This window comes from Oenanthe melanoleuca, chromosome 14 (assembly GCF_029582105.1).
Source record: "Oenanthe melanoleuca isolate GR-GAL-2019-014 chromosome 14, OMel1.0, whole genome shotgun sequence".
Classification (NCBI taxonomy): domain Eukaryota; kingdom Metazoa; phylum Chordata; class Aves; order Passeriformes; family Muscicapidae; genus Oenanthe; species Oenanthe melanoleuca.
The window spans coordinates 7,798,015-7,813,268 of record NC_079348.1 but is presented as its reverse complement, the minus strand read 5'-3'; the positions used below and the strand labels follow the sequence as shown (position 1 = coordinate 7,813,268).

The following is a 15,254-nucleotide window of genomic DNA, read 5'->3' as shown; positions in this document are numbered from 1 at the left end:
CAAAAAAAGGACCAAAAAACCTCCAACCCTCCAAGAAACAGGACCAAAAATCCCAATAAAACCCAATATAAAAAACCCAAACAAACCAAAAGAACCCAAGACCAAACTGAAACCCAACCCAAAATATCCCACCCCAAACCAAATAAACCGCCAAAAAACCCACCCAAAATGCCATTTAACAAGGAACTTGGGACATTTTTAATTAACAAGGTGTCAGATTTCCATCCAGGTGCATTTTTTTTTTTTTTTTTTTTTTTTTGTAGGAAACTTGGGATAACAAGAGCTGCAGAAGCCCCCAAACCCCTGGAAATGTGCAAAGTGCAGTTTGTCACACATTGAAGTTGATTTTGATGCCTGTCCATGCAGTGCAGAGAGGGATCCCAGTGGGGCAGAGGCTCCAAAAATTTCTTTCACCTCCCCAGGTCAGAGTGAATTCCAAAATTCCCCTGAAATTTGGATTTGGGAAACACACAGAGCCACCAGCACCAATCTTATCTTTTTTTAAAACTTTTTTTTTTTTTTTAAATCTTATTTCCAGCAGGAAACCAAAGCCCAGCCTGAAATCTGGATTATTTCTAAATAAACTCAGCTCTTCACTGCCCCACACTGGGTTGTTTGAGGAAAGCAAAGCTCAGATTTATCTTCCAGCCTCTTGTTTTAGAATAAAACCCATAATCAGAGCTGTGCAAACACCACTTGACCCCAAAACTGCTGCAGAGGGAATTTTTAACTCCTTGTTTTCCTGCTTTAAGCTTTTCCCTCTCAGCAGTTGCCTCCTGCAAGGTTTGTGTCCCAAGAGGAGGAAAAATTCTTTGTTGTTTCCTGCTCCATCTGTGTTTCCCTGCTTTTCTCAGCTTCTGAAAACAACTCCAACCTGCTGCCTCTTCCCACAGCTCTTTAATTTAATATGTGGAACTGCAAGAAACTCCCAAACCCTGGCTCTGTTCCCACCCCAGAGCCAGGAAAAGTCACTTTTTAGCTGACTCTTCCTGGAGGTGACAACCAAAGCAAACTCAAGGAACTCTCCAGGAAGAGATTGCTCAAAAAAACACTGGGAAATATTCCTGAGGATTTGGTCCCAATTAGAGTTTCTCAAAAACACTGATGAACTTGGAAACTTCATGGTGAACTGTGGTGCCAAAGGGGAGCTGCCTCAACCCCTGGGAAGAGACAAAACACAATAAATTCCCTTCAGGATTTTTTTTTTTTTTAAATACAAGAAGATGCATTTCAATATTTAATTGATAAGGGGCATCATTGATTTGCTTTGCTGTTAAATCCTACAAATATTGGGATACTCACTGATTCCAGGAAAAAGGTGCAGAGTTGCTTTGCCCAGGGACACCTGAAACAGAGAGAAATTCCCACTCATTCCCTCCCACTGCAGCCACTGCTGGCTCTGCAAAAACCTCCAAAAATCCTACAGCTCCAAGCCAAGGTGATTTCAGATTTACAGGAAAATGGGGGAGGAACCCCAGGATATTCCAGGTGGCCCTGGGGTAAGGAGACAATCCCAAGGTTTCAGGTGGCTCTGGGTAATTCCCAGTGGGACAATCCCAGGATTTTTCAGGTGACTCTGGGGTAACTCCCAATGCGATAATCCCAGAATTTTCCAGGAGGTTCTGGGCTAATTCCCAGTGGGACAATCCCAGGATTTCAAGTGCCCTGGGACAGTCCCCACTCACACAGGGGGACAATCCCAGGATTCCAGGCACTCTGGAGCATTCCCAGGGGGACAATCCCAGGATTCCAGGTGCCCTGGGGCATTCCCAGGGGGACATTCCCAGGATTCCAGGTGCCCTGGGCAGCCCCCACTGACTCACTCACATGTGCAGGTTCTCTATGACCACGTTGAGGCTGAAGAGCCCCACAGACTGCATCCTCTTGTGTCTGCAGGTCAGGAACAGGCACAGGAACTCCCCCACGTACTGGGGACCAAGGTTCTGCCACCTGGACAACAAAAGCACAAGGACTGAGGCACTGGGATTAACTCTGGCACTTGGGAGGAGGAGCCAAGTCCCACATCCAGTGGAATCTTGGCCAAACCCAAGGCAGGAGATTCTCCCAGCACTGCTGGAAGCCAAGGGGGGGATAAAGGAAGAGGTGCACCCTCTTTTCCATCAAATCACTGCTGCCCAAAATCAGAATGAAGCAACTCCCAACAGCTCCAGCTGTGCATGGCCAAGATTTGCATCCCTGACTGAGGCCAAGCTGCTCCCCAAATCTCAGACCCCTGTGCTGCAGCCCATGCTCACTCACACTCTCAGCATGGTGCATTTCTCCCTGCTCAGGTCCCTCAAGAGCAGGTTGGCAGTGCCACACAGGATGTGCTCTGCACAGACAAGCTGGTCCAGCAACAGCCTCAGAGCCCAGAAGTTTTTCTAAGAGACAAAAATACAATGTGTGATTTAACCTTAATCATTCCTTAAAATAACAAAAAGATCAAAACAAAGTCAAGTTAAACGTGGCTAAAACCTCCAGGATGGTGGTTTCAGCATCAAAAAGCTTTTCAACATTATTTGCTTTGATCTCTTAGAACAGCAATCAGTTTCTAGGACTCACCCCAAAAGCCAGGACTATCTCTAAGAAGGAAGTCAAGTGGGGAAGGTCACAACAAAGCATCTGCTGCACTGCTTGCACTGCCAGGACCAGAGAAGCCTCGTGGTGCAGCTACACAAGAGACAGCAACAAGGAAAGAAATGGATTTAACAGCCCCTTCCCTTTTATTTATCCACTGAAACCAGCACTGAGCTGTTCCAGTTCAGCCAGAGAGCCTGGAGGTCACACAGCAAATGCACAAGAACCTTATCAAGAGTTAAAAAAAGGGATTTTATTTCTGGTGCTCTCAGAAATATGGAATCTCACACAGGAGCAGAAATAGGGAATTAAAGGGAAAAAAATTCAGCTCAGGAGTCACATATTTGGAGAATAAATGAAAATTTTCTCCACAAAAGTAAAAAATAGTACGGCAGCTTCTTAGATGACTGCACAGAATTTGGAATGTTTTTTCTGCCACCTTCAAATAAGTTCCACATACTTGAAATCCTTAATTTAAAAGAAATTTAGAACTTCTGGGCCATTCTGAGTTTTGAGACAGGCAGTGAGAAGCCCCAGTGTCCTGTTTGAGCCAAATCCTGGGAGAAATTAAGACACAATCAATTATTCCCAGCCCTCCTCATTTATAAATCCATAAATTTGGACAGAGATAAAGATTTCTGGGTTGAAGATGACCTTCAGCTCTCTACCTTCAGATCTGCTCCACAGTTTAGACTGTGCTCATGTTAAGCTGATCACACCTCAAAAACACCTTCCAGGCCCCTCTTAAAAGCTTTTCTTAATAACCCAACATTTTTCACTGCTGGGTTAAATTCCTTCGTTGGCATCACTCACCTGGCCAGAGAAAAAAGCAGATGGTAAAGAGACATTGACTCCAGACTTGAGATCCTCCAGGAAGTTGCCACTGGCTGCCAGCACTTTCTGCAAGGGGACAGTGAGGGACAAGGATGGCAGATCCTCCCCAAACCAACCCCAAAGAGTGCCAGAAATAGGGTTTAATGTGCTTTTCTCAGCATTCCTGCAGAGGGTGGTGCCTGCTCCACATCATTCTCAAGGAAGTTGAGGCTCTGCAGCACCAACCAAAATCTATCAAAAACTCTTCATTTTTGTAGGGCTGAGATGGAAAAATCACCTCATGCCATGGGCAGGGACACCTTCCACTGTTGCAGGCTGCTCCAAGCTCTGTCCAGCCTGGCCTTGGCACTCCCAGGGATCCAGGGCAGCCACAGCTCCTCTGGGAATCTGTGCCAGGGCCTTCCCACCCTCCCAGCCAGGAATTCCTTCCCAGTCTCCCACCTGACCCTGCCCTCTGGCAGTGGGAAGCCACCCCCAGTCCAGGCCCTTTCTGATCTGCTCCATCCCACCATGAACAGAAGCAGAGCCAGTCCCAGGCACTGAGCTGGGAGCACAGTGAACCCATTTCCAGCAGCCTTGAGCACTGCTGAACCCCCACACTCTGCACAGTCACCAGGATGAGGCACTGGAAGTGAACTCTGCCTTTTGGGAGAAGGAGCCAATTCCCACACCCAATGGAATCTTGGCCAAAGCCAAGCCAGGAGATTCTCCCAGTTCTGTCTGGTACCTCTTGGAAACCAAGGGGGGGCTCTCCCAGGGACAAGGGAAGCAGGTTCCCCCTCTTCTCCAGCAAATCACTGCTTCCCAAAATCATGATGAAGGAACTCCAACATTTGGCCTAAAAATCAACAGAACATTTGTGTTACAGGGTGAAATCTGTGCAGAAGGGTAAATTATACAGAGAAGAAAGGGGTAGAGTAAACCCTGTCCCTCTCAAGGAGTGGGAACAGGAGAGGAGAGGGAATTTTGCCTCACTCACACTCCTGTAGAGTGCCTCGCTGCTGTAGAGCAGTTTGAGTCCCTGCTTAATTAGCACAGTGGTCCTCAGGGGAGAGCCTGCAGGGATGGAAATGAAAAGCATCAAACCCACATCCCACACACCCCAAATAACTGCACAGCAGGAGCACAAGCAGGATATTCAGGATATTCACTTAGTTCCAGCCCTGCTTCTGCAGAGCCAAGTGTTCCCAGCTGCTTTACACAGGTTTGTTGGTGGAACAGATAAAGAGCAGCTCCAAAACACAGCTCTGGAAAGCTGCAGGGAACTGGACACAGTCCAGACTGAGCCAGGTGACCCCAAAGAAGTGTTTGCTGTGGATATCACACCACACTGAGGGATCTCACACTTCCCAGAATTCTGCCAGCAGGGAACAAGTCCCAAATTAATCCTTCATGGCAGAAGACACTCTGAGAAGCAGCAAAGCCCAGGACAGATGATGACAATTATCAGAAGCTGAGTTAATGATTCTGATGATGAAACATTTCCCATCAGGAGTTTTCTCCTCAAGGTCATGGCTGAGACAAAGCCTAGTCCCCACTAACAGTGGCAATGCTGGGAGGGAATGAAGGGCTTGGAATTTTCTTTTAATAATTTATCTTACTTTGCTTCCAGCAGAAGCTCACAGCTGACAAAATGAGTGTTCTGAGCTCCAGCACAAAGTCATCCTTCCTGCCTGCTGTTTTCATGGTTTGGGTTGGAAAGAACCTCAAAGCCCATCCAGTTCAAACCCAACACGTCCCATCACCCCAGGCTGCTCCAAGCCCTGCCCTGGGACTTCCAGGGGTCCAGGGGCCTCCCCAACCTCACCCAATTCCCAGCTGTGCTCAGGATGTCACTCATTGGAATGGCAAGGAAGAGCTGGAATGAAATTCCCAGTGGAAGGAAGGAAGGAAGGAAGGAAGAAGTGACACTTGCCAGCTGTAACCCAGGGCCCTGTGTCCAGCACATCATTCCCAGAGGGAACACAGCCTGTCCTGAAAATCTTGAGGTAGACCTTGAACTGGCAGGGAGTGATCCTGCAGGCAGAGCAGCAGGCCAGGCTGTTCACAGGGAACAGCAGGGAATGGGCAGCATCCAGGAAATTCCCAGTTTTGCACAGGTAGAAGGGGATCAGATCCCGAAGGTCTCGGAGCCTGCCAAGAGAAAATGAAGGTTTGGCTTTTAGCAAGATGGGTTTAATGCGATTTGTGGAGAGATCTGGTTGTGCCTGAGCATTACAGAGGGGAGGAAAGGTGAGCAGAGAGAGGTGGAAAGGAAAAGGGGGAAAAGGAGAGGAAAAAGGAAAGGGCAAAAGAAAGAAAAGGGAAGAAAGAGAGGAGGAAAGAAAAGGGAGGAAAGAGAAGGGAAAATGAAAAGGGAAAAGAGGGGGGAAATGGTCAAAGAGGGGAAAACAAAAGGGAGGATAAAGAGGGGAAAAGGAAAGGGAGAAGAGAGGGGAAAAGGGAAGGGAAATCCATTTACCTTTGGTTTTCATTGCATTTCACAGCTCTCAGGTACCGAACAACTTCCTTATACCTGGGGAGGAAAACAGAAGGTGAGGAGGAAAGGGAAGGAAGAGCAGAACTGTGCACAGGGCAAATATCTCCTCCAATGGAAACAGCAAAGCAGGAGAGCTTCCCACATGAGAGAAGCAGCACAGCAGGACAGAAATACAGCTGGAAGTAAACTCTAGAGGTTATTCTCAGTATCTCAACTCTGGCAGAATAAAACCAGAGGTTGTCTTGCAGCTGAATTCTGGAGTGTTTAGAATATTGGATTTTCTGGAGTACAGCTCTCTGAAGACTCAGAACAGTTTTTTCTGGCTGCTTTCCATTTGTCAGCCTTTGATGAAGAGGAATTGCTTGAAAAATCAACATGCAAAACCTGTAGGGTTTTGAAATGAGCCACTCCAGAAATCTTTTTTTTTTTTTAATCCTGAGGCATTCAAAGGGCTTTGAGGAACTCCAAAAAGCTCCTGGCCTTGTTGTGAAAATAAAAAAAATAAATTAAAAGAAGTCTTTGCTTTGTGTTTCCCAATTATACCAAGCACAAAGGTTTGGAGCAGACAAAATGCAAGAATTGAGCTCCTAAAATGAAAAAGCCAAACCAATCTCACTTCTTTTTTTCCAGCAGTTTCTCCACTCGAGCCTCCACAACAGGGAGGGCTTCCCACAGGAACGTTTTCCTCCCTTTCTGTCTCCTCTGCCCAGTGATGTTCTGGCCTTTTAAAACTGTGGTTAGTAACATATGGTCCCAGGGCAAAACATTCAAGCTGGAAGGATAAAAAAAAAAAAAAAGGTGATTTTTAACTGTGTTTTGTTGTACATCACTAATGAGCTCCTTTAAGGATTGTGAAGTTTGATTAAGGAAATATTTTGGAGTTTAGAGCTCAATTCTGAGGGAAAGGAAATAAACTTTAGGGAGAACAGCTCAGACATGGCATAAAACAGGGAAAGCAGCAAATACTGAAATATTCCTCTACACTGCCTCTAAATATTCCTCTACATCCCACTTTTATTATCAGGGAAAGAACATTCCACTGGATCCAAATCTACCCAGAACTCACCTGTTTGAGAAGGCATAGCAGTGACAGGGAAGGGAAATAGACTGAAAAAATTCAACAAACTTGTCATAGAGAATTTTTGGGAAGTCACACAACACCAGCATCCTCTGAAGTCGAGTTGTGATCCTGGGATTTGAAAAGAAAAACAATTCCAAAAGGGTATTTGAAAATGAGGGGAGGTGTCTTTTTAAATCATATGGGAAACTACACAAGTTTGGGGTTTTTTTGCTTGGATCTGTACTTGAATTTCTGCTTTAATTTTTTAGTGAATAATGAAATTATTGTGCTGTGGATCTGTTTGGTTTAAGTTTTAAAACAAAGATCTCCAAGGAATGTGTACAGCAAACACCTCAAACTGTGCTGGACCTGAGCTCCTGCACCTTCCCTGCTACTGGAACCATTTTTGTATTCATTGATAAGTGGAGATAAAAACAAAAAAAGAGTTTACTCTTTAAAATTTTGGCAGGGAGGTAAAGACAAACTCTTCCCTTTTTTGTTCCAAGTAAGAAATTAAAAAAATCAGAAATAGCAATTTAAAATTAAAACTGCTGAAGGATTTAGGTTGTCATTAGTTCCAGAAAAGCTGAGAATATAGAACTGGGTTGGAAAGAATTGAATTCTTCACTCATCAACCTTCTGTGGCAGATGGATTTGGGGGGAAAGGTGAAGGATGGAGCTAAAATGGGAAGTGAATTCAGCCAGGGGAGCTGGGTGTCCTCATTCTCCAGCCTCTGGGGGAGCTTTTGCTGCTCCTTCCCAGGGGAATCCTGCTGTGACCTCTCCCAGCCACTCTTTACTCCTTGGTGTAACAACCAGACCTGCTCTGCCCCCCCACGTGCCTCCCAACAGAGGATTTGTCACCCAAAACACATCTGAGAGCCAAGCAGGAAGTCTGAGCCAGCAAGGACACCAGTGTTACCTTTGGAACAGAAATGGGACAGCAATCCTTATGGAAGCTGTGGGGCCAAGGTTCTGACAGTTCCTAAGCCTGGAAAAAAACAGCACTAATTAATGCCTGCCTCCCCTTCCTGCCTCTTCCCCTTCTCTCTACTCAACTGTTGAGGAAAACTTTTTAAGGAGAACTCTTGGAAGCTGGCATGCTGATAGAAATTCCTGCAAAGACTGAAGTGCAAAACTCCCAGCTAACAAATGCAGCCTGCTCCTTGCAAACCTGGCTCATTCCTCAGCAGAACTTCAGGGCAGCTGCTGCTTCAAACCAATCCACACACCATTTCCTTCTCTTTTACCAAAACCCCTGAATTTAAAGCCAAAAATGTTCAGGTTTCACAAAGCAAAGCTCTGTAATGCTGAAAAGTGTTTTGCTGAGTTGCTAAATGTAACTTGGAAGTTCTAAGTTAGGTTAAATGCTGTTGAAGTGTTATTCCCTTGAAATTATTAAGGTTAAATTTTAAGCCAGGATTAAGTTAGGTCTAAGTGCTGTTTCTCTGGTGAATTGTTAAGCCTAAGGTATAATTTAAAGTACTGTTAAATGGCAGTGCTATTAAGCTTTTAAGGCTGAGTTCCTTTTTATCTTGGCTGTTCCTTTTGTCCCACACTCCCCTCAGTGGTTCTCAGCTCATTTCCTTTTCTGAATGCCTGGACTAGGTTTGGTTTTGTTGTTGCTTGTTTTCCTTTTTTGTCCCCAAGATCTCCTATAAGCAGTGGAGCAAATCTTGCCAACCAACTTTGTTGTTTAATATTAAATCCGGCTTTCCCTTGGCAGGGATTTTTTGAGTCATCTCAAACTCTCATTCCTGCTTAACTTCACCTTCTCACATCCAACCTCTTCTTTTCCCCAAAATCCCACTTCTCCCTCAGTGTGTTCACCTTCCTCCTGCTGTGCTGCAGCCTGGGCTGGGATTTTTACACTTTTCACTAATAAACAAAACCCCAGGATTCTCTCAGTAATTCCCCCCCCCGGAGGAAAGAAGGAAGATTCTCAGTGGGCCAGGTACTTACAGAGCAGGGTCTTTGTGCAGGGCAATCTGTTTAGCTGCTCCCAGCATCATGACAGCAGCAGCTTTGGGGCTTTCTTGCTCTGCCTGATTTAAAAATCTTGTTACCAGCTCAAAAACATCAGAATACCTGAAAAAGTCAAGTGGCCTGTTAGATCAAGGGTCAGCAACAAGAGACTTCCTAAAACAACTGCTAGCTGTGGCCATCCCACAGCTTGAGAGCAATCCAGAGCCCAGCCTTGCCTTCAAAGGATCTCCAGCATTCTGAGAAGGTGCTGGCACAACCAGTACTTTGGGTATTTTGAAGGTTTGTTATACCAGTGAGAAGGTGAAACTCATTCTGAGGAAGAAATTAGTAAAAATCTCAGAATGGTTTGGGTTGGAAGGAACCTTAAATCCTAACTCCAACATCTTCCACCATCCCAGGCTGCTCCAAGCCCTGTCCACTCTGTCTTGGGCATTCTCAGGGATCCAGGAGCAGCCACAGCTCCTCTGGGAATCAGTGCCAGGGCCTCCCCACCCTCCCAGGAAGGATTTGTCCCAATATCCCACCTAAAGCCCCCCCAAAACCCAGGCCTCAGGTTCCCACTGCCCCAGAGACCATTAGGTGTCCTGCACAGCACAGGAGATTTAAACACACATTTAAGAGGGATTTTAAACTACACCCAAGTGCAATTCACCTTGCTGACCTCTCTCAACTCTATTTCTGCTGTCTCAGGTGCCACAATCCTGATTACAACTCATGCAATAAATCAAAGTTGGACTGACAACCCCAGATCTGTTGTCACTTACTTGTACACCACCTCCATGTTCTGTGAGCTGCACACATTGCACTGCCCCAGAGGCAACTTTGGCTGGCAGCAGCATTCACATCCTGGGGAACACAACCTTTCCCCTGTCAGGTATTTGTTATAGGCCACAGAAAGATCCTTGATGAATTTTTCTAGGAGATCTCCTAAGAGACAAAACAGAAAAAAAAAAAAAAAAAAATGCACCAAGAGTTTTGCATGTTTTTTTCAAAATCGAAAGCTCCCCAAGTGAAATTATTTAGGGAAAAGAAGTTCCCCATGTGAAATTATTTAGGATAAAAAAGTTCTCCATGTGAAATTTTCTAGGGAATTGTTTGCATTCAGTTTTATTGGTCAGGAAAGCTTTGTTGCTGAAAGAGGGGAAATTTAGGTGGGATATTGGGATTAGGTTTTTTTGGGAACAGAGCACCCAGGACAGGGCTGAGCAGCCCCAGGATTTTGGGAACACAGCACCCACCCCCACGCCTCAGCTCTGTGTCCAGCTCCAGCAGCTCCAAGTTGAAGGTGGCCAGGACTCCAGCCAGGGCAAAGTTCCTCTGTGCCTTCCAGAAGCTGCTTTTGTTGTGGGCATTGCAGTGGCACAGGGAAGGGGTTGTCCAGAGTGAGCACTGTGTCAGAAAATACAAAAAAACAAAAAAAAACACAAAAAAAAACACAAAAAAAAAAACCAAACAAAAAAAAAAAAAAAAAAGGGAGAAGTTGTTGGAGTTGTTGGATTTTTGTGTTTTGCCCTCAGCACTGAATGGGAGGTTAATATTCCTTTTATCCTTTTTTCAAATATTTTGGCAGGCAACAATTTGGTATCATGGCAATCATTACAAAAAAGCCATTTCTTGATTAACTCTCACTGCTGAGCCCTTCACAGAGACCCTCAGGGCTGGAAACTGGGAACAGAGCCTTGTCTTTGCATGTTCACCCCAACTCTGCTCACAGCTCTTCTGAAATTCACAACAGATCCAAGCAAATAAATCACCCCCACACAATTCCCTGCACTCCTGACTCCTGTGGGCACAGTCTAAAAAGCTGACATTTCTCTAATTCATTTAAAAAAAAGATTAGTGATCTGATTTTATGAAATGCACTGTGTGCCCAAAGTGGACAGGATATCAATAAATAACATAAATAAATGCATGTTTACTCCAACTGCCTGGACTAGAAATAACTCCACCAGAACCACACTTTTAGTGGTTATGAGAAATTATTAATCAAATTTCCTGTATTATTCTCTCAGAGCCCTTAACTCTCTTTCTGGGAGGGTAGAATTACTGACTCCTAATCTATCCTATTTCTTTGCCAGCTTTAATTCAGGTACCTTGTTATTGTGCACTGCTTTATGTAGCCTGCAGGAGCTCTTTGTTTTATCCTGTGTCATAAAAGCCCCTTCTCTGTTCCCTCCTGTCTACTCAATAACTCATTTGTAAAATATTAGACCTGATCTGCTGTCCTGAAGAGCTCATGAGCCAGAGTGATTTAGGCACAATCACCTGAGCAAAGCTGCCAAAAATCTGAGTTAAGGCAGGGCTTGCCCAAAACTCTCATTTAATCCATAATTTTGCCTCCTGCAAGCTGTGGGCTGCCCTTACCTCAGCAGCCAGTTTGTCACAGATGTAGCAGTAGCACTGCTCACAAATATCTGCATTTTTCCCAAGGGGGGAGCAAGTATCACTCTCTCTTCTCCTGCAAGGTTAAAAAGCAGAAGGTTATTTAGGAAAATCCCATCCTGACCCAGCTCTGGTGCAGCTCCAAAGCTAAATGTGGGACATGGGAGCCCAAAGGGGATTGCCCAGCCCTGCACTTACTCAAAGGGGTGAGTGGTGCAGTCATGTCTGGCATGAGGCATCACATTTGCTTGTTTGCAGTAGGTAACCACTAAATCTCCTTCCTCATCCACCAGTTCTTCTGATTTCTTCTCTTCCAGGGGAGATTTCTCTGCAGGGAAGAGAGCAGGAGGTGTAAATCAGTGTAAAGATACTAATTTCTAACTTCCTTACAAATTACTGATATTTAGTTTTTGAACACTTTAAAGCATTTTTTTTTTTGGATTTGACAGAATGTCATACAAAACTTCCATGAACTACCAAACCAGAGGAAATGAAATCCAAAAGGACCCAGATGACATTGAAAAGGCCCAGTCTGAGCTCAATCTGAAGAATCAATGCCATCAAAGATATCTCTACAAACTGGGGAGCTCCTCCTGGTTTTATTCACTTGTGCAGCACAAGGACAGATTTTAAGCATGACACAGAATTAATTCAGTTTGTTCCCCAATTCTTTCAGGGAACTGCAGCAGCAAGGAAACAGCTCTTACCCTGTGGCTCTACAAACAGGACAGAACTCCCTTGGGTGCTCTCCCCTTCATCATCATCATCATCACTGATCAGGATTATGTTTTCCTCCTCCTTTTCTGATGGCCACATGGCCACCAACTTCCAAACTGGGACTACTTGGCAGCCACCAGGGTAACACTGACTGTCCATTCCTGCTTTTAAGGTGTTTTCCTCAGCAAGGGAAGAAAAAGACTCCTCTGAAACCCAAATTATTCTTTTCTCTTGGATAATGACACTAAAGATGGAGATGCTTCATCCTCAGTGCATTCAGCAGCTCAAAACCCACTGAAGCTTCCATCCAGAGCTTGGAGAACCCTGAAAACAAGGAGAGGAAAAAAGAAGAAACAACTTTAAAATATGAGATGAGCTGTTCTTCTGGTGGGTTTGGTAGGGCTGGCTGTGGAATGAGGACAAAGGGATTGAGTTCTCACTGACAGGGCAGGGTTAGACAGGATTTGGGGACAAATCATTTCCTGGCAAAGGTTTTCAGAGCAGCTGTGGCTGCTCCTGGATCCCTGGAAGTGTCCAAAGCCAGGCTGGATGTGTGTTGGTCTAGTGGAAGGTGTGGCACATGGTGAGACTGGATTGTTGGAAATGATGCAACCTTACATTTGGGACCAATGAACAGGAACTGCTTTGGTTTTTGTGTGTATAAATCTGCAAGATGCCTAACAAGAAGCCATCTGTATATGGAATATTTCTGTAGCACATCCTGGCCAGAATAAAGCAAACCTTGACTCTCTATTACTATGTAGTGATGGGGGATTTTATACTTCCTGAATTTTGCTGACAGGAGGAGCTTTAAAGTTCTCCCACCCCAAAATTCCACGATAGCAACTCCTGTTCACAACAACACCAGGAACACCCAGCACAACACCCCTAATTCCTCTGCCTGTCCCCAAACTCAAACATCCCCACCTCACCCTGTCCCCACAACCAGTGGTGGTGCTCCAGCACTCAGGAGGAAAAATTTGAAGACCGATGCTGAGAGAGTTTTTCACTAATAATAATAAAAATAATCAGCTAAAGAAAACCCAGGGAGGATTTGAACTTAAGCAGAAGTTGCCTGTGGCAGGGGGTTGGTCTTTAATGTCCCATTTCTTTAATGTCCCATTCCTTCAATGCCCCAATCCTTCAGTGTCCCATTCCTTCGATGTCCCATTCCTCCAGTGTCACAATCCTTTCATGTCTCTCCCTTCGATGTCCTGTTCCTTTAAAGTCCCATTACTTCAGTGTCCCTCCCTTTAAAGCCCCATTCCTTCCATGTCCTATTCCTCCAGCGTCCCTTTAATGTCCCTCCCTTTAGTGTCCCATTCCTTCCATGTCCTACTCCTCCAGTGTCCCTTTAATGCCTCATTCCTTCAATGCCCCAATCCTTTATGCCCCCTTCCTCCTGTATCCCTTTAATGTCCCATTCCTTCAATGCCCCATTCCTCCAGTATCCTTTTAATGCCCCATCCCTTTAATGTCCCATTCCTACAATTTCCCATTCCTTCAGTGTCCCTTTAATTCCCTTTAATTCCTTTAATTGCCATTCCTCCCATGCCCCGTTCCATCCCCCTCCCTCCCACACCCCCAACTCTCCTCACCCACCTTCACCCAGCCCCAACCGCCTCCTCCCGCGCCCCCATCCCACCCTCCCCTTGAGATCTGCCCATACCCACCGAGCCCTTCCAGCCGTGCCGCTTTCCCTGCAATTCCCGGCGTTTTTTCCCGCAATTCCCGATGGTTTTCCCGGTGTTTTCCTCGGTGTCGCTTTCCCGCTCCCGCCGCCCGCCACTCTTTGAAGGCCCCAAGCGCTTCCAGGTCGGCGGCCCCGGGGCGGGACCCGCGCGCGCTTCCGCCCTCACAGCGCCCGCCATGTTTGGTGAGGGCACGGCTGGCACAGCTCAAATCAAAACCTTTTATTTAAATAACCGTGTGTGGTGAGGGCACGGGCTGGCACAGATACCCACTGAGCCCTTCCAGCCGTGCCGTTTCCCCTCGAAATTCCCGGTGTTTCCCCCGCAATTCCCGGTGTTTTCCCTGGTGGTGTTTTCCCGCTCCCGATTTTGCCCTCACAGCGCCCGCCATGTTTGGTGAGGGCACGCCTGGCACAGCTCAAATCAAAACCCTTTAAATAACCTGTTTGGTGAGGACACGGCTGTCACTACTCAAATCAAAACTATTTTAAATAAAACAGTTAAATAAAGGCTCTGTTCTCTAAATCCTGCGGGAGCTGTCCCGTGTCCCTCATGGTGGCCCCGGCCCCGTGAGGCACTCCCGGGACAAGCCGGAGTTCACCGAGAGCCAGAAAAAACCCTGCAAATATCAACTTTATTCGGATAAGGCAGAGATGTCACTACGCCTCACCTCTGTGGGGTCTCTCTGAAGTTTTTGGAAGATATATAACCTCATTTTATCCTCATTTCCCGACCACTTTTCCCTCCTCTTTTCCCCCTTTGCCGAGGCAGTAGGAAGGTACAGTCCCAAATACTAAATATTCCCCCTTTAACATGTATCCTCCCATTGTAAAACCATTAATATTCCATTTAAACTGACCCTGAATTAAGTTCATACTCACAAATCTTGCACGTTTTCCCTTGAAGCTCAAACAACTTCACTGTGAAACAAATCTGCCCAGTTTGAGGTTTTAAACCCCCCAGAATTTTATTGCTTCTTTCAAATTAATTCGTGAAAACATTAACACCCATTTCTATCATTACTTTGTCCCCTCCCCACCCTTTCTTCCACGAATTTCTAATTGATACTTTCATAATTTGATACATAAAGAGAGCATCTAATTACTGAGACCCCCACACCATTTTCCTGATTGGTTCTTACAGATAATTCCAAGATTTTAAATTATTTTGGTCACCAAAAAGATAAGATATTAAATATATATTATATATTTTGGATGCTCTCTCATAGCTTAAAAGAACAAAAGAATAAAAAAAGTATAAGTATGAAAGAGCATCCAAAAATATATATATAAATGGATGCTCTCTCATATTATTTTTAATTATTTTTATTATTTTATTCTAATAAGATATGAAAGAGTATCCAAAAATATATAATATACATAAATATCTTATCCAAAGGAGTGAGAGAAAAGTGGTACCTTGATGTGAAGCCATAGGAGGAGCAGCTGAGGAAATTTGGTTTGTTCAGGAGATTGGGATGAGAAGATTTTGAAGGTGAATATATTAAAAAAAAAACAAACAAACAAAT

General features: G+C 45.1%; 1 protein-coding gene across 1 annotated transcript; it reads right to left on the bottom strand.

Moving 5' to 3' along the window:
• Positions 1-186: 186 nt before the first annotated feature.
• On the bottom strand, positions 187-13,861 carry LOC130259030 (uncharacterized). Its single transcript, XM_056502906.1, has 20 exons — positions 13,709-13,861; positions 12,026-12,359; positions 11,517-11,646; positions 11,301-11,394; positions 10,175-10,325; positions 9,701-9,863; positions 8,913-9,038; positions 7,873-7,941; positions 6,957-7,079; positions 6,507-6,662; positions 5,873-5,926; positions 5,327-5,544; positions 4,391-4,467; positions 4,139-4,249; positions 3,391-3,477; positions 2,563-2,670; positions 2,260-2,381; positions 1,828-1,950; positions 1,303-1,345; positions 187-1,160 (listed from the first exon to the last, which is right to left on the bottom strand). The coding sequence occupies exons 2-20, from the start codon at positions 12,192-12,194 to the stop codon at positions 1,083-1,085; spliced, it is 2,202 nt and encodes a 733-aa protein (XP_056358881.1). The 5' UTR covers positions 12,195-12,359; positions 13,709-13,861; the 3' UTR covers positions 187-1,082.
• Positions 13,862-15,254: the final 1,393 nt, after the last annotated feature.

Coding starts and splice junctions, on each gene's coding strand:
- LOC130259030 (XM_056502906.1), bottom strand. CDS start 12,194: ATGGACAGTCAGTGTTACCCTGGTGGCTGCCAAGTAGTCCCAGTTTGG. Junction 11,647..12,025: donor CCTGTTTGTAGAGCCACAGG/GTAAGAGCTGTT, acceptor TCTTCCCTGCAG/AGAAATCTCCCCTGGAAGAG. Junction 5,927..6,506: donor AAACTGCTGGAAAAAAAGAA/GTGAGATTGGTT, acceptor TTTCCTCCCCAG/GTATAAGGAAGTTGTTCGGT.